We start from the raw sequence: 23,121 nt of genomic DNA on the forward strand, positions 1-23,121 counted from the left end.
TGGCTCATGTGGCAGCCAGGGTTTGCTTCTCTGGGGAGTCTTTGAGTTGGGGGAGCTCAGAGCTGGAGCAGGTGTTCTGGGCTGTCCCGGAACCATTTGGGCTGTTGGGGCAGCAGCTCTGGGTTTCTGACCTTGACCGCAGGAGGGGGTGGGGGCAGTTTGGCCCAACTCCCTGGTTAGCCTCTCTCGGACCACCTTGGCCTGGAGTGGTCTTCCCTTCACCTTGCCAGCCTCTCCTTCATGGAGGCCTTCCTCACCAGTAAGACAGGGTTCTAGACTCCCTTGCTTGGCCTAAGTAGCAATATTCACAATGGTAATTGTAAACTGGATAATGGTTGTAAAATTTTAAAATAATGTATTATTCAGCCAGTTGTCTCCAAGGACCCGTCTCCCATCTCCCCTCTCCTCCCATATACCCGGGTACCATCTTGGAGAGGAGAAAGTGTGGTGGTAGTTAGGGGTGTGTGTGTGTGTGTGTGTGTGTGTGTGTGTGTGTGTGTAACCAGAGATAAAAGCCGGAGGAAAGATTGAGATCCTATTAATTGGCTCATCTAACTTGCAGCCCCCCACACACACACACAGAGCAGGGGTGCTTACAGATAAGAGGCAATGTACTACAGAGGTCAAGGATATGGCTTCTGAAGCCAGACTACTGGTTTGAATTCTGGCTTCACTGCTTGCTTGCTGTGTGACTTCAGGCAAGTTACTTAGCCTCTCTGTGCTTCAGTTTCTTCACCTGCTAAATGGCCATCTTAACAGTACCTGCCTCATAGGATGAAATTTAAACCAGGTAAAGTACCTAAAACTATGCCTGGCACAGAATTGAGTAAACACTCCATACACATGTGGGCTATAGGTCCTAGTAATAAAGAAACCACCTTGGGCTTCCCTGGTGGCGCAGTGGTTGAGAGTCCGCCTGCCGATGCAGGGGACACGGATTCGTGCCCCGGTCCGGGAAGATCCCACATGCCACAGAGCGGCTGGGCCCGTGAGCCATGGCCGCTGAGCCTGCGCGTCCAGAGCCTGTGCTCCGCAGCGGGAGAGGCCACAACAGCGAGAGGCCCGCGTACTGCAAAAATCAAAAACAGAAACAAAACAAAACAAAAAGATGCTCCCAGCAAGGACTGAGTCTAGTGCTCGGCCCTGCCTGCTTTGCTCATGGAGAACGGGCCATGAGCCGCTGGGTACCCCCAGCCTCCCTGGAGCTCCTGTGGATAACATCCTTCGTTTCACTAGATTGGAACCACAGGGACCGTGATCTGTGGAATTCAGGTCACTTTGGATCAACAAAGGTTCACTGTGCTAAGAGCTAATTGCCAAGGAGAAAAGATGACACAGAGGCAGGCCCTGCCCTGGTGTCACCAAGAAATGGGCATAAAAATGGGAGAACTCAGTCTCATTTCCTCCGACGTTCAATCCCACAGAAGAGCACATCCTCCCCTTCGGCGAGGCGGGGGCCTCATGTGAGAGTGAGGGCAAGACCAAATATATTTGCTGTGGATGTTGAGGTCAAGGGCAGTCTGAAAAACAATCCGCAGGACTGGGGAGAGAATAGGGCTTGGATCCAAACCAAGTGAAAGACACAGAGTAATCGAGGCTCTTCAATTCCTAGGCTCTCAGAATCACAGAATGTTAGATTCTAAGGATCACAGAATCATAGCCAAGAAAAGGATCCTGGCTCATGCAATAGGATTCCCTATTTTTACACATGGGGTGGGGATCTGGCAATTCCAGGGGGAGGCCATCACATTCCATACTCATTCCCATTCCCGAAGGCTAAGTGTCCGCCCTAAGTGTGGAAGACCCTCCCTGTGCTGATGAGGTCACACGGATCCCCTGCCAGCTAAAGCTCAACGGCCCAACTTTGCCTGTGAAGTGGCATTTCCACAGCCACTGCACCAAGGGAACAGAACTGGGTCCACCGATCCACAGGCGGACTCAGGTGGCCTCTGGATTTTCATCCCTGGCCACAGCAACGCTTCCTGGAGCCACCCCCCAGCAGTTTCTTGGAGGCATCAAGACCTTCGGGTGAGACAACCCGCCCCAGCCGAACAAGAAGGTAAGTTCTGGTGCCAGAAGGACTGACTCTCTGCTAGGGTTGTGTGAGAAGAGGCTCAGTGGACATCTTTCCCAAATCCCAAGTCTGGAGACGGTAGCAGACATCCTGAAATGGATTCTTCTGTTGGCGTAGCGTGGGCGGCCCAGCCAGGGTCCTGCAGACCCACAGGGCACCCAGAGCCCATCCTCCCCTACACCCCTACCTTGGAGGATCTGCTGCTTGGGAAACAGGCTGCTTTGCAAAACGCTATCCAGGTGGTCTGTAGGCCAAATCGGCAGCAGCCCGCTCTTAGACCCCCGACCCCCTCGCAGGGGACAGCCATCAGTTGACTTGTCCGGAAGACCGCCTCCCCAGGCTGCAAGGGCCTGATTTCTTCTTCTCTTCAACCTCAGGGCTCCGGTGAGGACTTTTGGAAACAGCACATTGCTTTTGCTATGGGAGAGGGAGTGTGACCTGCGCTGGGGAACCTCAGAGCCATATTCCTCTGGCCACAGGGACCAGTAGGACATGTGACACAAGTTAACCCAGAGAGCTCTTCCCAAGGAATCTTCTTCCTGGATCTGGCAGAGAAAAAGCTCTTACATCTATAATCTAGGAACCAGAACTACATGAAAAGGAATAGGCCTGAGGCTGTGTCCTCTCTGTTATGGGAAAAGCCCACCTATAATGGGACAGAATGAGGCTGGTTCCCCGAGAGAAGCCCAGAATTTGGAGAAAGGAAAGAGAGTGAGAATGTACGAGGGCGCTGTGATGGGTTCTTGGTCTCAGGGCCTGCAGTTCCTGGAGCTGCCTGACATCGTGTAGATTTTCCTTTGATTCCGCAAGCTACATCAGCAGCTGTAAAACATACTCTCTCTGACCCAGTTCACACTGCAATCCAGAATGCACACACACACACACACACGTGTGTGTGTGTGTGTTATGAGTATATCATTTTCATGAAACAATATGTAAGTCCTTATTATGTATGATACATTCTGATACTTTCCATTCTATGCCATGTCATTTTCTTTTATTACTAGTTGAGACCCACTAAATCGATTTCATGACACACTGAAGGGCTGTGACCTGCAGTACAAAAACAACCGAGCTGGAGCCAAAGCTTTCCAGTAAATCACCGTTTTTGCCAACACTAGTTCAAATTGGTTTTGTCATTTGCAACCCAAGTAAATACTAACTAACTTCAACCCTGGCGGGCCCTTCGCTCCCGTTCCGGCCCCGCCCGCCCCTAGCCCTGGCCAGACTTCCACAAGGAGCTCAATTTGCCAACTCACTTACTCATTCATCTATGGACTGAATCCACCCTAGCACTTAGCAGTGGCGTCAGACCTCGGGTAAGACACTCCACCCCGCTGGCCTCAGTCTGGGCACCTATAAATTAGGCTTGTGTCCTCTGCCTCTTAGAAGGACGGTAGGGATCCAATGGGACCCTGCGTGAAACGCTCCCAGACGGGGCTCCGAGTGTGAAGGATGCTCTGCACGTAGCCTGTTCCCATCCTCCAACCCCACCATCACGAGAATCTTCATTTTTAATTTGAGTGCAGAGAACGCGGGGGAAACCCCTTCAAGAGTCTCTCAAGGGCTTCCCTGGTGGCGCAGTGGTTGAGAGTCCGCCTGCCGATGCAGGGGACGCGGGTTCGTGCCCCGGTCCGGGAAGATCCCACGTGCCGCGGAGCGGCTGGGCCCGTGAGCCGTGGCCGCTGAGCCTGCGCGTCCGGAGCCTGTGCTCCGCAACGGGAGAGGCCACAACAGTGAGAGGCCCGCGTACCGAAAAAAAAAAAAAAAAAAAAAAAACAAAAAAAACAAAAAAAAAACAAAACAAAAGAAGAGTCTCTCAAATCTTCCACGAAAGGAGAGTCCCGTGTGTATGAAAATGGTGACGATGGTGAGAGTAGCTGTTGACAATCCTCCCGTCGTCAAGATAAACGCATTCGATCCTTCCGAGAGCCCTAGGAAGTAGGTGAAATGGTGCTGGAGGATTATTAAGACAGGCAGCAAGGGCCTGGAACCCAGGGGTCCTGGGGCCAAGTGCAGTGCCCTTCTCTCCCCTGTGACCACTGCTTTCCTGTCCCTCTGTGAAGTGGGCTCAGCTTCCGGGCAAAGCTATGGGGGCAGGGATGGTACTTTTGCTACATTTGGCAAAGTGCTCTCAGGCAGCGTTTGCTCAAACTATCCTAAATGCCGTGGGCAGGGAGAAGGGCAGCGATTCCTGCAGTCCAAGGATTGCAGGGTCAGAGTGTTCCTGGAGCCCGGTCTCCATCCTCATGACTGTCACTGCCCGAGCCAGGGGCGATGGAGCTGCCAAAGGCTCCCAGGATGCCTTGTGGGACCACGAACATGGAGTCATGGTTTGGGATTATTAAAACCTTGGGCCTAAGTGCCCTGCTCTGAGCCACCCAGCTGGGTTCAGTTTGCTGTCAGTCAACAGCAGCTGGGAGGGAGCCCCTGTGGGCAGCTTGGGCCCTCGCCCAACATGGGACATTGGAGAGCATGTCCTTTGGGAGATCCACATAAAATCTACCATCTTCACCATTAGTCAGAGACATGAAGTACATTTACGTTGTTCTGCACCATCACCACCCGTCCATCCACAGAACCCTTTCCATGTGGCAAAAATGAAACTCTGTCCCCCACTAAACAACAACGTTCCTTTCCCGCCTCCCCACCAGCCGCTGATAACCAGCCTTCTACTTCTCTCTATTTGAGTTTGATTACTGTAGGGGCCTCAGCTAAGCGGAATCGTGCAGTATTTGTCCTTTTGTGACTCGCTTATTTCACTGAGCATAATGTTTCCATGTTGTAGCATGTGTCAGAATTCCTTTCCTTTTTAAAGGTTAAATAATATTCGAATGTATGTATATACTACCTTTTGTTATCCCTGTGTTGTCGAAACCAAGTTCGTGTGCCTGACCCACAACGAGGTCAAACAAACTGAAACGTCGGAGTTTGGAGCTGAGGAAGGTTTACTACAGGGCTGAGCAAGGAGAACTGGGTGGCTCATGTGCAAAAATCCAAACTCCCCAGTGGTTTTTTGGGGGGAAGAGTTTTTAAAGGCAAGACTGCAGGGGAGGGCTGCAGGGTGTGTGACCTTCCTCTGATTGGCTGGTGGGGAGGTGACACGCTGGTGCTCCAGGAATCTCAGGCATCAGCCTTCTGGTTCCCTCCAGTCTGGGGTCTACGTGCTTGTGCAGACCCGATCCTCCGCTGGGTGGGACCCCCAGGTCCAGCAGAAGAGCTCAGAGATTTGTATCAGATTGTTAAGGAAATCCCTTGGGGGAGGAGCTGGGACTCTGCTTAATCGCTGCACCATTGTTTCTTGACTGCCTTTCCTTTGTTTCTGCCTTCGCTCCCTTCCCTAATTAGTAACTGTTTGAATCTGCCCTTTGGCACTCAGGGAAGGTCTCGGAGGCTGAAGCCTTCCTCCTGCAAACAAGAAATGGGGGACACGGAAAGGCTTTTGTACCCAGGATGGCCACGTAGGGTCCTGTTTGGTTTCTATCCCCCCTTTGCTTTGATACTCCTCAATCTTGAGGAGAGCAGGTGTGGGACAAGAAAGGGAGTACTGTTTTGGATGGAGAGGTTAAACTCGGCAGAGGAACTCGGTTTCGGGAGGCTTGGTTTCACATGGACACTTGAGTGGCTTCCATCTCTTGGCGTCTGTGAATCACGCTGCTAGGAATATGGCTGTACAAATACCTCTGAGTTACTGCTTTCCATTCTTTTGGGTGTACTCGCAGAAGTGGAATTGATGGGTCAAAGAATAATTCTGTTTTAAATTTTTTGTGGGGACGCGTTGTTTTCCACAGCAGCTGTGCCAGTTTACGTTCCCATCAGCAACGCACAAGTGTTCCAATTTCTCCACATCCTCGCCAGCACTTACTTCCCGTATTTAAAAAATAATAGCTATTCTAATGGGTGTGAGGTGTGTGGGGGGGTCACGTGGTGAGAGGGAGCCCAGCTCCCCCTCTGTTCATCCCCAGGACCCGAGACCCTAGTGACTGCAGCAGGCGCGGGGCAGGTTGTTACCCTGCAGGATCCCGTATGAGCTCTAGTCCGCATACCGTTTCTCCCCAAACCCACAACGCATGAGCCTGTTACCTGAAAACTGGGTTCACCTCTTGGTGGATGTCAAGCCAATAGACACAACCAAACCAAAGGTCGGCAGAAGGAAGGATTGTTTATTCGCAGCAAGTAAGGAGGACACCAGGGATCTTTCCCAAAGCACTGTTTCCTCGGAACAGCAAAATGGGGAAAGTTTGAAGCTAAGGGTCTACACGTATTCATGAAGGGGCTTGAGCAGAGGAGAATTCAGCATAGAATTGGCGCAAAGGTCGACAGAATCCAAGCTTTAGTTGATTGAAGGTAGGAGGGTCAACATCATCAGTCCATCCTCCACCTGGGCAGACCTGCAGAACTCAAAGATATATTATTACGTATATCCCTTGAGGAGGAGCTAGGACTCCGTTTTATTGCTGAACTATTGTTTCTTGGCTGCTTTTCCTTTGTCCCTGCATGCCCTCGATTCCCATAAGATCACTGATTCCTGAGACCCGCTCAAGGGCAAGCATTGCAACCAGGCTTACATCATAAAATGGCTTCGGCCAAGATGGCTTCTCTTATGTCAAGAAAGCTATTCCTGGTTCTCTTCTCCGGGGACCCCCTGACCTATCTGCTTACAATTTCATGACCTCAGGCTCTACTCCTCTAGAAGATTTAGCTTGGTATCTCTTCCCCTGCCCCCCACTGCCCCCGCAAAATCTTCCACCAGTTCACCCAGTTCACCTAGTAATGGTTAAACTGGAAGCTAAAAATGTAAGCTTGTCTTTAAAAAAGCAACACAGCTTCATTGATATAAATTCACATACCCTACGATTCACTCCGAAGATGTTCAAGTCAGTGGTGCTTAGCATAGTCACAGAGTTATGCAGTCAGCCCACTTCCTAATTCCAGAACATCTTTGTCACCCCCAAAAGAAGCCCCACACCCATGCGTAGTCTCTCCCCATTCCTCCCCCTCCCCCAGCCTCTGGTAACCATCGATCCACATTCTGTCTCTACACATTCGCCGCTTCTAGACACTTGATGTAAATGAGATCACACAAACGTGGGCCAAGGATGAGATGTAGTGAACGCCTGCTGCTTTTGCCCACCCAGCATCCTCTCCTGGTCTTTTCTGGGATCAGCACCCCTTTCTGTTGAGTAACTGCCTCTCTTCTACCCCATGTAGTTCTGGCGGGTGTGCTAACCAGCTAACCTCACCTTCGCGCCCACCACCCTGTTATGGCCTGAATGTTTGTGCCCGGCCCCCCAAATTCACATGCTGGAATCCTGCACCCAATGTGAGGTTATTAGGGGGTGGTACCTTCAGGAGGTGATTAGGTCATGAGAACGGAGCCCTCGGGAATGGGATTAATGCCCTTATAAAGGACACCCCGCAGAGCTCCCTGGCCCCTTGCACTGCGTGAAGGCACAGTGAGGAGTCAGTTGTCACCAGAACCCAACCACCTTGCCCGCCCCACCTCAGACTTCCAGCCTCCGGAGCTAGGAGCAATAAATGTTGTTTACAAGCCACTCAGTCTGTGGTATGTTGTTACAGCGGCCCAAAGGGACTAAGACACACCAGCAAACGCGAGGACGGGCACGTGACGTCAGCTAGCCAATCGGATTCTCTGGCAGGGATGCAGAACTGGAGTAGCCGGGAGGCACGGGAGGCTGAATCATCCGATGGGAGCAGCCTTGTGCATCGGCCCTAACCTCCTGACAAGTCACCAGGCTGCCTGCTTCCTGGTCTCTCCCGGCCCTGCAGGTCCAGCTGTACCTCTGTGGCTGGAGCTGCCCCAGAGTCTTTCCAAAAGATTCTTAAGTTTAAATGAGCCCTACTATGCTTTCAATTCAAATGAGTGATTATGTTATAGTCTAAAGCAATGATTCCCAGTGTCCCCTTAAGATTTAGTAAATAAAGGGAATGAGTCAAGCATTAAAATAAGTAAATAAACAAGCAAGGCCACGGAGAATCAATCTCTGTTGCTTGCAGTTCAAAGGACTTGATGAAATCACACCTCCAGGTAGGTGTCTGATAATCAGCTATAATTCTTCAGCAAAAATGTTAGGGGCCAGGCCCTGGGTCAGGGGAAGGTGACAAGGAGGTTCTGACTTCCTGCAATCAGGCTGATTAAACAGATTGGCTTAACCCTATCATTCTCCTTTAGGTCGCAAGAGTGAAAATGCTGTTTGTTTGCCTGCTTGCTTGCTTGTTAACAGTGGAAATTCTCTAAGACTTTGACAAGTGTTAACTACGATCGATATCTTTGAAATACCCCTGAAATATCCCTTTATTTGTAAATTGTTCCCCCTCCCCCAATACCGACGGTGTTCACCAGTGGCTAAATCAAGGCGCTTAGGAATAAGGACAGAGGACAAGTCCTCAGGGAGGACTTGGAAGGGGTGGACATGGTTTAGGGAGTAGCTTTCCAGGACTGGGAGGGAAACAGGCAGAGCAAGAAGTCACCTGCAGCTTCTCTCCATTATGATCAAACTCTGCGGCTGAGCCGTGTAAAACCTCCCAGCGGGCACAGAAGGCAGCTGAGAGCAGCAAGGTGCAGGAGAGGCCTCCTGACAGGTGGCTTAGGTGGAGAGAGAGGCTGAATCACCTCTTTCTTCCCCTGCCAGTCCGGCTCTCCCCTCCACCCCGCCCCCCGCCTACGGCAGTGCCCAGGGCCTGAGCGAGGCCTGGCACATGGACTGAGGGCTGAGGGTGAGGGGACTTCACAGAGGGCGGGCTGGATGCTGGTGGCGGAAAGGCGGAGCCCTGCAGTTCCTCAGAGCCGGGCTGACGTCACCGAGCCCGCAGAGAGACACCAGGGGACCTTTCACCAGCAAGAGGCAGTGAGGGCCCAGCAGGACAACACAGGCACCCCCAGGCAGACGTCACCTTGGGGCACGGCAAACTTTTATGGGGGAGAGAAAAAAAAATCCTGGATAAAAGGAAACAGCAGCCCCAAAATGGAGTCCCTTATGCTAAACGCACAACGGCAAAGCAAGACTTAGTACCTACTCTAAGTGCAGCTTCAACCCTCCCAGGAATGGAACCTGTGTAATCAGTCAGCCTAGCGGTCAGCCTGGTGGGGTGATTCCATTCCCCTGAGGAGGTCACCTTGCCTGAAACAACGCATTCTTTGCTAATAAGTTCCTTTTTCTACCCTGTTCTGCCTTGAAAAACCTTTCCTTTACTGCAGCTCGGCTCGGCAGAGCTCCTTTCTGTTTGCTGGAAGAGACACAGCCCAATTCACAAATCAATGAAAAAAGTCAATTTGATCCTGAAATTTACTCGGTTGGATTTTTGTTTTTTAACACCCTGATAAGAAATTGGGGCCTGAATTTGCCTAAACACTCACCGGCAAATGCCTGACTTTGAAACCATTTCCCAGAGGGTTAAAAAAACCCATCCTGAAACTGTGCCCCTCAGGGTTAAAAGAAACTGGTGACTAACAGAAATTCTTGACCTTGTTATAAAGAACAGCAGGTAAGAACAGCTTGTTAAAAACTCCTCCGCTTGTAACCTGCCTGCACTGACCAGGCTGGCTGTAATTATTTTTTGACTCCTTAACCCCCGCTTTAGATAAATCACTCTGCCTGTGGCGTGGGTCACTATAGTAACAGGGCGATGGGCTTCAGTTGTTTTGCAGGAACTTGAATTCCATCGACCCCTGTCCGGCTCAAGCCAGCTAAGAATGGTTGGGACCACCGACCCTAAAACTGGACCTGCGCAGGTGTGCAAGGAACAACATTCTGGCATCAGAGGGCCGAAAACTGCACCCTCAGACGATGCTAAGCGCCTCCATTTTTGAACATGCATCCCATGAAGAAGCATGTGACTCAGGTACACGTGCACAGAAGCCCAGTCACCTCAACTTTTCCCCACCTCCAATCAGCCTGCCCCATGCCTAAGAGCATCCTGCTTCTTTTTTTTTTTTTTGCGGTACGCGGGCCTCTCACTGTTGTGGCCTCTCCCGTTGCGGAGCGCAGGCTCCGGACGCGCAGGCCTAGCGGCCATGGCTCACGGGCTTAGTCGCTCCGCGGCATGTGGGATCTTTTCGGACCAGGGCACGAACCCGTGTCTCCTGCATCGGCAGGCGGACTCTCAACCACTGCGCCACCAGGGAAGCCCCATCCTGCTTCTTTATTCCATAAATATCTCAAGCCCCTCGCATTCAGGGAGGCAGATCTGAGATTGGTTCTGTCTCCTCGGTTGGCTGCCTCGTGAATAAACTCTTTTTTCTCTGTTGCAAACCTCGCCACAGTCAGGCAAACGAACCTGGTTTGGTAACAACTTTACCCCAAAGAACGTGTTTTACACGCAAGAGACGGAGTTTCCCCGAGGCCAGTTTATTTCTTCTCAACCTTCCTTGAGGAAGGTTAGGTGAGTTTAGGAAATGAAGCAACCCCACTTCGTGGTCATCTGGGTTACAGGGCACATTTTTTTCTCACCCCAGAAGCAGGTCTCCTGCAGGTGACAGATGACTTGCTCACCCAGCATCTCTTGGGGCTATGGTTTCATAAGAGTCTCTAGAGTAAATACCCCTCAGTCCAATGGCTGGCCGGTCCCTGAGGCTCCCAGCACTGGGGAGAGGCCACAATATCTGATGTGTTGCCTGGGGAAACAGCAGGGAGGCCCAGATGGCCAGGCGGCCTGGGGTTAAGCCAACACCACCTCCAGGACATTTTGTGGTCAGAGCGTCCCCAGGTATAGGAGGCCAGGGCGCCAGGGCTGCAAAGGCCCCTAAGGGTCCCTCCTCAGGGCCCTCCAGCCTCTCACTCCTACTCACAGGGCCAGGGAAGGCAGTCAGCCCCGACCCCAAAGACCAAGCCCGGCTGGGTGGGCAATCCTCCTGTAAAGCAAAGCCCCAAGTGTGGCCTCAGGGGGGCTGGGGAGAGGACCTAGCGCCTCTGTTCATATAAATGTGAACAAACCACGCGGCCCCTGGTCCCAGCTTGCGTGCGTGTGCGCGCGCGCGCACACACACACACACACACACACACACACACACACACACACACACAGAGGCACAAATCTCAGCCCATGACTGCATGAGAGGCTATGCCCCCAGACACAGGATCTAGAACTGGGGTTGCCATTTCTTAGCTGTGTGACCATGGGGAAAGCCACCCACTCTCCTGAGGTCTCAGTTTCCTCATCTGAAAAATGGGAGAGTCAGGACCACAATCCAGCGTCTCAAATAATTGGGGCCACAGCTGCGTTTCAGAGTCTCCAATCTGGCAGATTTTAGGAAAGGTCCAGATATCATATGTTATGTAACATCCCCAGAAGCCCTCCTGTAGTGCAAAACCCTATAGCTGGGTTTTTGTTGTTCTTGTTTGTAATGCAAGTGCCTGACTTAAGCTTTGATTGCTGAGACATACACGTCAAAGATGGTGATCTTGAATAAACACATTGCCAGCCCCAGGGTTAAATGAAAAGCCAGCCACCTCCCCTGCTGAGGCTCCTCGGTTTTAGACATCTTGGTTGATTTTAATCACTGATGATTTGGGTCACTTGTTCCCAAGCTTAAATTTCCATTCGTATGTTTTTTTTTTCTTTTCTTTCTTTTTTTTTTTTTTTCCCCCAGTACGCGGGCCTCTCACCATTGTGGCCTCTCCCGTTGCGGAGCACAGGCTCCGGACGCGAGGGCTCAGCGGCCATGGCTCACGGGCCCAGCCGCTCCGCGGCATGTGGGATCTTCCCGGACCGGGGCACGAACCCATGTCCCCTGCATCGGCAGGCGGACTCTCAACCACTGCTCCACCAGGGAAGCCCCTTTCGTATGTTTTAAATTCACCGATAAAGAGTGAGCCCTGGGACACTTAGGGTCCCCACTCTCCACCCCAGTATAAGCAGAACCCCAGGCCCTGCTGCTCTCTCCCTCTCTCTCCCTTTCGTCCCTTCCCCACCTTGACCCCCTCCCCTCCCCGCCATGTGGCCCAGATGTGTCATATCATTCCCAGGTCCTGTAAGTAATAACCTTTTATTTAATTAATTTATTTATTTAAAAATGTTCTTTTATGTAATTTCCAGGTTCTATAAGTCATAAACCCTTATTTATTTTTACGTTTTCTGATGGTTATTGCTGAAGGGTGTCTTGCAGTCATGAGAACCCTGGGGCCCAGTCCAACCACAACATTGGTTATTAGAAACTGAGAACAGGGCTTCCCGGGTGGCACAGTGGTTGAGAATCTGCCTGCCAATGCAGGGGACACGGGTTCGAGCCCTGGTCTGGGAGGATCCCACGTGCCGCGGAGCAACCGGGCCCGTGAGCCACAATTACTGAGCCTGCGCGACTGGAGCCTGTGCTCCGCAACAAGGGAGGCCGTGATAGTGAGAGGCCCGCGCACCGCGATGAAGGGTGGCCTCCGCTTGCCACAACTAGAGAAAGCCCTCGCCCAGAAATGAAGACCCAACACAGCCATAAATAAATAAATAAAATAAAATAAATTAAAAAAAAAAAAAAAGAAACTGAGAGCAGCCCGGGACACCCTCCTTGGTCGAACACTATGCATATTTCTTCAGGGAAACTGTGAATATTCAAATGGAGGGGGACGCATCAAAACTAGACACTTGCACCAGCGCAGGTCAGGTTTTACCACCAAATGAATTACGAAAAAGTGGTTTCCATTTTCAGAGCCTTTATGAATTTCACAGTTACAGAAAAGAGGTCTTAGGCTTTAAGGTCACCCGCCTCGGAGGGCGGAGGGCGGATGACAGCACTCGTGGCAGTGAAACTGAGCAAGGACCCTGTGGGACTCCTGGGCACAGAAGACTTTCTTGTTTCTTGTTTGTAGGCAACAGACTCCAGCCTCCGTGACCTTCCCTGAGTCCCAAAGGGCTGATTCAAACGGCTGCTAATCAGAGAAGGGAGGGGATGCAGAGACAAGGAAGGAGAAGCCAAGAAACAATAGTGCAGCCTTGGGGAAGGGTCCTCAAGGGATACCTATAACAATATCTTTGAGCTCTTCTACAGAACTAAAACCCCCAACAAATAGAAGATGTTCACGTTCTTCATTCCAGAGACGATCACAGTTTGATAATCTGGAAGCTCATCAGCAGACCACCTGAGGCCAGATTACAGGGGTGAAGGCCCTGGCACACCCTGATCCTCATCAGCAGCCCTGCCCTTGAACCACTGCTATAAAACTCCTCAGCAAATCCTCCTGGGCTGGGACACACAGTTTTGAGGGGCATAAGTATCCTCCTTCGCCTGGCAAAACAATAAAGTTATTCTTTTCTACTTCACCCAAAACTCTGTCTCTGAGGTTTGCTGAGTTTTCGGCATCAGCAGGGGCGTTGATACATTGGTTGGGCATTGCTTCCTCGCGGGGTGTTCCCTCGCTTGCTCCGGGGCTCCTCAAGATAGCTCTCCCTCACAAGGGCTAGTTTAATAAATACCGATTTAACAGATGGGGAATTGAGGCCCAGGAAAGTTGAGGAACCGGACCACAGTGACAGCAGTCCAGGTGGTCTGCTCCACTTGAGTCCTTGCAGGACAGACGTTACCACCCTTGTTCTGCCCTTGGCACAGGAAAGGAGAGACTCAGGCCTGACTTGGATTCATCTGTCCACTTAGTTGCACATCTATTAGAGAAAGAAGCAGAAAGGAATGTAAAAGTTCAAGCCATTTCTCAATAAGCGCCAGGGTCTTCCCAAAAGAGCTGCTTTGGGCATTGGCATTTCTGTGCCTGCCTCATTGAACTTGGACTCAGTTTTGCAATCAGAGCCTCGGGCCTTTCCCCTAGTGAGCAGACCCAGCTGGAGTCTCCGCACTTCATCTTTGTCCTCCTGCAGCCCAGACGCTCACAGCCCCCTGCTGGACCAGAGGCCTCCGGAGAGGAGAGAACAGAGGGCCCTCGGAACCTGAGGCCACAGTGAGAGCTTCACTGAGAACAGGTGGGACAGCAGACCCAGGAGGAGGGCTGATGTGGGGCCTCTAAAGGACAATGTGCCCAAGGGGTTGGCCACCTGCACTTAGTTTGGGAAAAAGAGCTGTTGTCAGGAACCCCCGAGGGGTTCACATCCCCATCCAGCCAGCTCCTAATGTGAGACTGGGTTGGAAGTTCAGCTTCGTTACTTGATAAATCAGGATAGAAATCTCTGCTTCGGGAGTATTTGAAGTTTAAATAAAAGCATGATTAAGTGTATGATTAGACCAAACAAGTTGCATCTTCCCCTCCATGGGCTGGGGACCCCAGGATCCTAGACAGAGAGAGAGAGAGAGAGAGAGAGAGAGAGAGAGAGCGAGCCTGGACCCCAGAAAGGAGGAGACGGCATGGGCCAAGGCATTTCCCTAGACGTTCTCTGCAGGACTGGTTCAGGGCTGTCATCTTTGTAGAAAAAGATGCTGAATGAGTTGTCTCAAAATTGCAACCTGCGGTGTTTCTTGGGTTGTAGGTTTTTTTAGCGTAGTTTGGGAGTAGGGGGTGTTGGTGACAAAGATTAAGGGGATTATCTCAAAGCTGCGTTTCAGAGTAACTGACTTTTCTGATGTTGATGGGGTGCGTGAGGGACTTGGTTTGCAGACAAAGGGGCAGAATACAGTGGAGCTGAAGTCTCCCAAAACTGCAAAGAGAAACTCATAAAAAAAAAGCCCTCATATGAGAATAACATCTCTAATCCTCTCCCATCATTTCCATCCCTCTCCCAGCATAACATCCTCTGACACCCACTGAGAGAAGGCCGGTAGAGAAGGGACGGGACCCGACGGGACCAAAGGGCTCCTCACTGCCACTATAGCCCTTCATCCCATAAGACTAATAGGAAAAATGGGGGAAGTTTTAGGGGGTGCTGGTAAAGAATGGGGCTCCCCCAGGGTTTCTCAGCCTCAGTACACAGACATTTTGGGCTGGACCATTCTTTGCTGTGGGGGCCGCCCTGTGCATTGTAGGGTGTCAAGCAGCATCACTGGCCTCTACCCACTAGATGCCAGTTGCACTGCCTCCACCCCGACCCCTGAATGTCTACGGGCATTACCAATATCCCCCGGGGAGGAAACACGCCCCTGATTGAGATCTACCATTCTAGACCTAGCTGGACTCACACTGGGATCCCCCACTAACCAAGTGTATGTTTTGTAGTGTATTCCTATAATGAAATACTACCTAGCAATCTTTTTTTTTTTTTTTTAATTTATTTTTGGCTGCGTTGGGTCTTCGTTTTTGCGCATGGGCAGTGAGCAGGGGCTACTCTTCGTTGAGGTGCACGGGCTTCTCATGGCGGTGGCCTCTCTTGTTGCAGAGCACGGGCTCTAGGCACACGGGCTTCAGTAGTTGTGGCACATGGTCTCAGTAGTTGTGGCTCACAGGCTCTAAAGCGGAGGCTCAGTAGTTGCGGTGCAAGGGCTTAGCTGCTCCGCGGCACGTGGGATCTTCTGGGACCAGGGCTCGAACCCGTGTCCCCTGCATTGGCAGGCAGACTCTTAACCACTGCGCCACCAGGGAAGCCCATGGTAAACATTTTTAAAGCTACTGAACGTTTTTAAAACCACGACAACATGAAAGAATTTCACAGACATTGTGTGGAGGGAAAGAAACCAAACAAATGACTCCATTGACATGAAGTTCCAGACCAGGCAAACACATCAATGGTTATAGACATCAGAATAGTGGTTACCTCCCACCCGGGTGGGGTGTGGATTGATTGGCAGGGGGTTAAGGGAATCTTCTGTTCTCTATCTGGATCTGGGAGGTGATGACTCAGGTGTGTAATGTCAGAAAGTATTGAGATGAGGACTTCCTTTTGAGTATTCATCCTAGATGAGCTCCATCTCAACGTAAAATGTAAAAACAGCAGTTTGCAAATGTTTTGTACATTGTGTGTTTATTATTATCTTGATTCCACACCATCTAAAATCCTCCATACTTGAATTTCATATGGTTTCGTGACCCCTGCAGTAAACTTGGTTTCTGTTTCCGGCCAGAAAATCCTTTGACTTGTGGTGACAGCTCTCATTCTCCCACAGGCAAAATGAAGACAGATTTGATGCCACAGGATCTGCTGGACAACCGGGCAGGGAAAGCATGCAAGGCTGGTGTCGGTTTGCAAAGGTAACCCAGAGCGCTTTTTCCTTGGGGAGAGGGCTACTTCTGCAGAAATGTTTAGGTATCCTCATGACACACGACAAACGTGTTCCAAGAGCATCAGCCATAAAGTATGCCCTGCCCTCCAACTGGTCTCCGTTACGTATATCTATCTCCCAGGGGAAAAAATATTCCACCGGCTACATTAAATATTTTGGAGCACAAGTCAAGTTCTTGTCGGGTACATGACATTGGGTAATAGGACTCTGAGGCCAGAAATTGCCCCCTCGGGCCTCACCTCTGTGAGGTTCCTGTATCACCAAAAAGGCCCTCTAGTGTTACTGCATTCATAAATTTAAGCCCAGTGTCCATTCATCAGCAGATATAGCATCACCAGCCCAATATGGACAATCAGGAAATGTCTGCTGAGGGAATTAGGTGTCACAGGACTCGATTGCAATTTTCACTGTGTCAGGAGGCATCGTTGCCTAATGCGGGATGCATTTAGTTTAATTTAAAAACACAAGAAGGGAATTCCCTTGCGATCCAGTGGTTATGACTCGGTGCTCTCACTGCTGGGGCCCTGAGTTCGATCCCTGCTCGGGGAACTAAGATCCCACAAAACACACACACTCGGCCTTCCCTGGTGGCGCAGTGGTTGAGAGTCCGCCTGCCGATGCAGGGGACGCGGGTTCGTGCCCCGGTCCGGGAAGATCCCACGTGCCGCGGAGCGGCTGGGCCCGTGAGCCATGGCCGCTGAGCCCGCGCGTCCGGAGCCTGTGCTCCGCAGAGGGAGAGGCCACAACAGTGAGAGGCCCGCGTACCCTGCAAACACACACACACACACACACACACACACACACACACACACACACGAAGCCTAGCTACCAACCACGTGAAAGACAAAACTTCACAGTGAATGCAAAGTGGCGTTGTTGATCTTTTTTTTTTCCCTTTGGAATTTTATTTTATTTATTTATTTTACAGCAGGTTCTTATTAGTTATCTCTTTTATACATATTAGTGTATATACGTCAATCCCAATCTCCCAGTTCATGCAACCACCACCACCCCCACCACTTTCCCCCCCGCACTGTCGATCTTTGCAGGTACAAATCTCTCTGTTGTTTCTCTTCGTCCCTGCAAACCTGAGGAAGCAGAGACATCAGGGTGGGCTGCATGGTGGCATCTGTGAAGTTGGGGGTCTGTCAGCAGGATTATCCTCCCTGCTGCCCTCTGCCCCTTCCCCACTGCAAGTGCCGGGATACTTTTTGCTCTGTCAACTGATTTACAGCTACTGGTTAACTGACAACTGGGCCTAAATTAATTACTTCATTAACACTAAAGGCTTCCTTGGTAGTATATTTGGTTTCTAACCTTTTCCATTGAGGAACTCTGTGTGTGTGTGTGTGTGTGTGTGTGTGTGTGTGTGTGTGTGTGCGCGCGCGTGTGAAGAGAGATTAAAAGGCATGTGTATATATACCTCAGTGAGGAATTCCTCACATCCATCCACTGTCCAATCAGTGGAAGAACTGAAGGTCTGGAGCTCTGAGTCCCCGTTCAAAGCTGCAAGTCAACCTCACACCTTCCTTTGGGTGAGAGCCCCGCCCCCACGCTGGGCTTCTGTTTCCCTCCACAGAAAAGTAAAATAGGAAGCTTAGGTCTTCCCTAGGGTTCCTTCCAGCTCTGACACCCTCCTGTGGGCAGGGAATCTGTGTTATCAGCAGGCCTTCCTCCGCTTGCCTTGAAGGAAATGCACCCGGGGCCCTTGGCACGAGGAAAGTTCCTGAAGGAGACGGCTTTGTTCTCCCCTGAGACTGCTGTCCCATGAAAGCCACGCTCAGCTGGGCTGGCAAAAAATCCCTCAGCACTGCCCACTGTGAGAAGATGGGGGAAGGGGCTGGGTCATTTTGTCCCTGACTTCTGCCATGAAGAACCAGTTCTGCTGGAGAGCATGGAAAGCCGGCCAAGTGCCTAGGAGAACATTTAGAACTTTAGCAATCATTTCTCTCAGCCCTCTCAGCGTGCAACTCCTGAGGCACAGCAGAGCACTGAATTCAAGTTCATCGAAGTGGAGACTTCCCTGGCGCTCCAATGGCTAAGCCTCTGCACTTCCACTGCAGGGGGCAAGGGTTAGACCCCTGGTCGGGGAACTAAGATCCCACAAGCTGAGACAGAAACAAGGTCATCACAGTGGGGGCTGCATTACACAATATGGCTCCTCTTCCCCTCGCTCACGGCTACATGGACGGGACTCTCGCAACCTCCTGCCCAACACCTGGTCTCTGCTCCCTCCTACTTTTCCCAGACCTCTCCCTCCGGGCAATTAGCCCCAGGTTCCTTATCTTGACTTGGATCTTAGCATTTCCCACCACCCCTCCTCGTGACAGTTCCATAGCCTCTTTGAACAAGGTTGAAAAAGTCCCTCAGCACTAATCCACCTCTTCCATCTCTAGGCCAGAGCTATGTTTCTCCCATTTCCCTCCGGATGCCCCACTTCCGTGCTTTCTTCAGGGAACCAGCAGCTCCCAGCAATGCTCTGGGACTTTTCACAGTTGGGTTAGAGGTAACGGAGATGCTAGGATGATGCAGAGAGGATCTAAAGTCTGGAGGGGCAACAACATCCAGAAACCACGTGGGCTTGACTACGAATTTGGCTTTTCCCATCTGGGAGACTGAAAATCTTTATTTCACTCATCCACAGGGGCCGAGATGACATTCCTCCACATGAAGATGTGACGTGGCAAGATGGCGACCTGTCAGCTGAAGAAAGAATATTTTTGGAAGAGTTTCCCATCTTGAAAGGGGAGCTGGAAGTGGGCACCGGAAGGCTCCGTGCCCTTGCAGACCAGGTCGACACGACCCACAGAACACTCACCAAGAGCAGCATGGTGACCAGTTCCATCGCTGTGGTCTCAGGAGCCATGAGCATTCTGGGCTTGGTCCTCGCGCCGGCAGCAGCAGGAGGAAGCCTGGTACTCTCCGCCGCTGGTAGACTTTTGGGGAAAGCAGGCGAGGTCACCAGCATCTTGACCAACGTTTTGGAACGCTTTCACAGTCAAGAAGCCCAGGCTTATGTCGGTAGCCTAATGCCCACCCGTGGCCAAGAGGTCAGGAGAGCTGGGGCAGCCTATGTCGTCGTGGCTGCCGGAAAGGTGGTCCAGAATTGCGAAAGCACCGTCAAGGATATCCAGAGGAGCATCCGTGCCTTTCAGATAGCCAGGGCCCAGCCGCACCTGGCCACTGCTGCCACCACTGGGCAAGTCTCAGCCCGAAGGAGCAGGCAGGTGCAAAGGGCTTTTGAAGGTACCACGCTGGTGATGAGCACAAACTCTCGCTTCCTGGGTGCTGCAATGGCTGGCTTCTCCCTCAGCGTGGGCTTGGCCTCCCTCCTGAAGGACTGGAAGCGGCTGAAGGAGGGAGCAAAATCAGAGCTGGCGGAAGAGCTAAGGGCGCAGGCTTGGGAGCTGGAAAGGAAGCTGATGGAACTCACCCAGTGCTACGAGAGCCTGCAGCAGGTGAGGCTGTGGTTTCCCTCGTGGGTGGTGCCGGAGGAGGGGAAGGCTTTAACTGGGGCTTATGGGCACCAGGGTTTATGGGAAGGGTGATGAGGAAGCCAGTGTGTGTGTGTGGAGTTTGCATGCATGTTCCCAAGGACATGGGGTGTCTGGTGGCCGTGAAGGTCCAAACGGTATCATGTTCATCTTGGAGATAGTGGCACCAGTCCTGGAGAGACCTGGTCATGCCTTCTGTTTCTCCCTCGATGCTCCCTGAGGTCCATGTGCTGGGAAGAGGGTCTTCCCAGTTGTACGGAAGAGGACACTGAGCCACAGGGAGTGTTATGGACTGAAACGTGTCCCCCTAACATTTATATGTAGAAGCCCTAAGCCCCAAGGTGATTTTTTGGAGTTGGGGCTTTTGGGAGGTGATTTGGGTTGAATGAGTTTGTAGGGGTGGGGCCATAATCCTAGGGGACTGGTGTCCTTATAAGAGGAGGAGGAAACACAGAGGGCCCTCTCCTTCTCTGCCTGCACCGGCACAGAGGAAAGGCCCTGTGAGGACAAAGCAACAAGGCAGCCGTCTGCAAGCCAGGGAGAGTTCTCACCGGGAACTCAATTGGCCAGCACCTGGATCTGGGGCTTGCAGCCTCCAGAACTATGAGAAAATACAGTTTTACTGTTTAACCTCCCAGGCTGTGGTGTTCATAAGCGAGCTTATATAACTTGCTAAATGCTTGCAACTATATGGAGGGAGAGTCAGGATGACAGCCCGGGAGCCTGACTTCTGAGCCCGGGCTTGGATCTCCACGCCATGCTGCATGGGAGCCTTCTGTAGCTTTCCTTTGATTGGTGTGTGTGTGTGTGTGTGTTTTCCAGAAACTCTCCCAAGGAAAAAAGCCTGTGAGCTCCTCTTCGGAAGGAACCATGGGGACTGTACCTCTGCCACCAGCCAGGCGTGGGAAAGCAGGATCCCATGGGACAGGAGAGGATGAAGGCAATTGAGCCCAGGGGCCTCTGAGTGGATGAAAAGGGGACCACGGCGGTGGTGGGGCAAGGCTGGCAGAGGCAATGCCTGGACACTCAGCGGCTGACAGGTCTACAAGGGTCTTGAGGGCGCTGTCAGCGGTGAGGGTCACACTGTAAGTTAAGGGAGGTCAGCCTGTCCCATCCCTCCCTCCTTCATGTGTGTAACTCATTTCCTGGACTCCGTCAGCCCCCCTGCTCCCTCCCTCGCACGCAGAGTCAGCCCATGTGAAACGTGTATTATTTGACCCCAGGCTCTATATTAAGTGCTGACATCAGACAGAAGGGCTCCGGCAATGAAGGGTATGTTGTGCTCTCTCTTCTGTATCAACTCAGCTTGTGTTGGCTCTCTGTCCTCCCCCTCCCCGACCTGGGCAGTAGTCGCTGGAGAAGATCCTGGGTTTGCACAAAAAAGGATAGGGAGGGTGGGAGGGAGGGAGACGCAAGAGGGAGGAGATATGGGAACATATGTATATGTATAACTGATTCACTTTGTTGTAAAGCAGAAACTAACACACCATTGTAAAGCAATTGTACTCCAATAAAGATGTTAAAAAAGTAGGATGTCACCAGAACCTGCTCAGCCTGATTCCCATCAGGAAGGATCCCCTCCATCCTCCCCACAACAGAAGTTCTTGGGCTCCTCAAGATACGGGAACCTGTAGGAACTCTCCTGGCTTCCCCATTCACTCATCTTACACCTATTCTTTTCTTTTCTATATTTCAGCTGCTATTTTAAAAGTAGTGTATGGACATTCAATACAACTTTTTAAAATTCAGGGAAGTAAAGAATAGGGGGAAAAATAATGCCCCAATCAAGGGTGCTGGTATTTTGGTGGAGAATTTTCTTCCTGTGTTTTTCTTGCTTCGGGCATTACTGCCTGCTGGGGACCCTCTCTCAAGGCTGCATTGTAGAGTAGATTTTTTTTTTTTTCTGTAACTCACTGAGTTTTCTTTCTCTTCCATTCTCAACTCCCTCATTTGCCTACAGATCTATAGCTTTCCATTTTGTTGTTTTCACTTAGCAATATTTTCTACCCTTCCATGTTTCACAGAGTTTTTATAGACATTGCTTTTCCATGTTGCAAAATATTCTCTTGACTGTACCTACAACGTTTTAATTAGACATATATTAGTAATCACTTTGTTAAGTGGCCAAAACCAATTCAAACTGGCATATGAAAAAGAAAAGAATTTATTGGCTCATGTACTTATAAAGCTTAGGGGAACAGTGGGCTTCAGGTGTGTGTGCATCCAGAGGATAAAAATGATGTCATCGGGCTTCCCTGGTGGCGCAGTGGTTGAGAGCCCGCCTGCCGATGCAGGGGACGCGGGTTCATGCCCTGGTCCGGGAAGATCCCACATGCCGCGGAGCGGCTGGGCCCGTGAGCCATGGCCGCTGAGCCTGCGCGTCCGGAGCCTGTGCTCCTCAACAGGAGAGGCCACGACAGTGAGAGGCCCTCGTACCGCAAAAAAAAAAAAAAAAAAAAAAAAAAAAATGTCATCAAGCATCTGTCTTTCCATTTCTCAGACAGGCTTCCGCCTGTGGCCTCAGATACCGTGGCCTCAGCACCTCCAGGTGTGCCTGCTGCCAGCGGGGGGACTCCCACATGGAAAGGGGAGGGGCAAAAGTCCAGGGACCCACTCTGACTGGTCAGGACTGGGTCATGTGCCTTTGCTGGTGCTGGTTTCTCGGATGGGCTATGGGAACTCTCTTATCATCTAGGGGTTTTAAGTAGTCATCCCAGGCCATGTGGTTCCTGCTTTCGTTGCTGTTATAATATTTTCATGAGCATAACAGTAAGTAAACAGCTTTCGCCCCATTTACTATTGTTCCCTTAGTGTGCGTGAGCATCCTTAAAGTTCCGAATAAACATTGTCAATAATAATACCTGCACAGGGACTTCCCTGGTGGTCCAGTGGTTAAGAATATGCCTTCCAATGCAGGGGACACGGGTTTGATCCCTGGTCAGGGAACTACGATCCCACATGCCATAGGGCAACTAAGCCTGCACACTGCAACTACTGAGCCCGTGGGCTCTGGAGTCCACGTGCCACAACTAGAGAAGCCTGCATGCCGCAACAAAGAGCCCACTCGCCGCAATGAAAGATCCTGCATGCCGCAGTGAAGATCCAATGCAGCCAAATAAATAAGTAAATATTCTTTTAAAATTAAAAAAAAAAAACCTGCACAAAGTACATAGTCATGAAGCTTGGGGTTTTGTTTGTTTTGTGGAAAATTTCTAAGAAAAAAAGGAATCAGAATGGAAATTCAAGACTCATCCCTGACACTTATTTGCCTGGTCCCATTTCTGAGTTTCGGTTTCTTCAGCCACAAAATAAGTGTAGCCTGAATAAAATCCAGGACTCCATCTGGGTGCAGATTTGCAGCACGAGGCTCTCAGCAATCTGGGAGAAAATACCCTTGACAGAAACTTGAAGAATCCTTACTAATGCTCTGAGCCAGCACCAGAGGG

At 51.1% G+C, this 23,121-nt stretch overlaps 1 protein-coding gene across 5 annotated transcripts; it reads left to right on the forward strand.

Moving 5' to 3' along the window:
* Positions 1-1,825: 1,825 nt before the first annotated feature.
* Positions 1,826-21,203, forward strand: LOC131766463 (apolipoprotein L6-like). 5 transcript variants are annotated; one of them, XM_067010072.1, is made up of 6 exons: positions 1,826-2,059; positions 9,733-9,937; positions 12,895-13,996; positions 16,065-16,149; positions 18,826-19,639; positions 20,498-21,196. In XM_067010072.1, exons 4-6 carry the CDS (start codon positions 16,070-16,072, stop codon positions 20,621-20,623), a joined length of 1,020 nt encoding a protein of 339 aa, XP_066866173.1. In that variant the 5' UTR covers positions 1,826-2,059; positions 9,733-9,937; positions 12,895-13,996; positions 16,065-16,069; the 3' UTR covers positions 20,624-21,196. The 5 variants fall into 5 exon arrangements, with proteins under 5 accessions (XP_066866173.1, XP_066866175.1, XP_066866172.1 ...); XM_067010071.1 differs by having other exon boundaries at positions 1,873-2,059; positions 13,846-13,996; XM_067010070.1 differs by lacking the exon at positions 12,895-13,996 and having other exon boundaries at positions 1,881-2,059; positions 20,498-21,195.
* The last annotated feature ends 1,918 nt before the right edge of the window (positions 21,204-23,121 follow it).

The sequence above is a fragment of the Kogia breviceps genome, chromosome 12 (assembly GCF_026419965.1).
Source record: "Kogia breviceps isolate mKogBre1 chromosome 12, mKogBre1 haplotype 1, whole genome shotgun sequence".
In the NCBI taxonomy this organism is placed as follows: Eukaryota; Metazoa; Chordata; class Mammalia; order Artiodactyla; family Physeteridae; genus Kogia; species Kogia breviceps.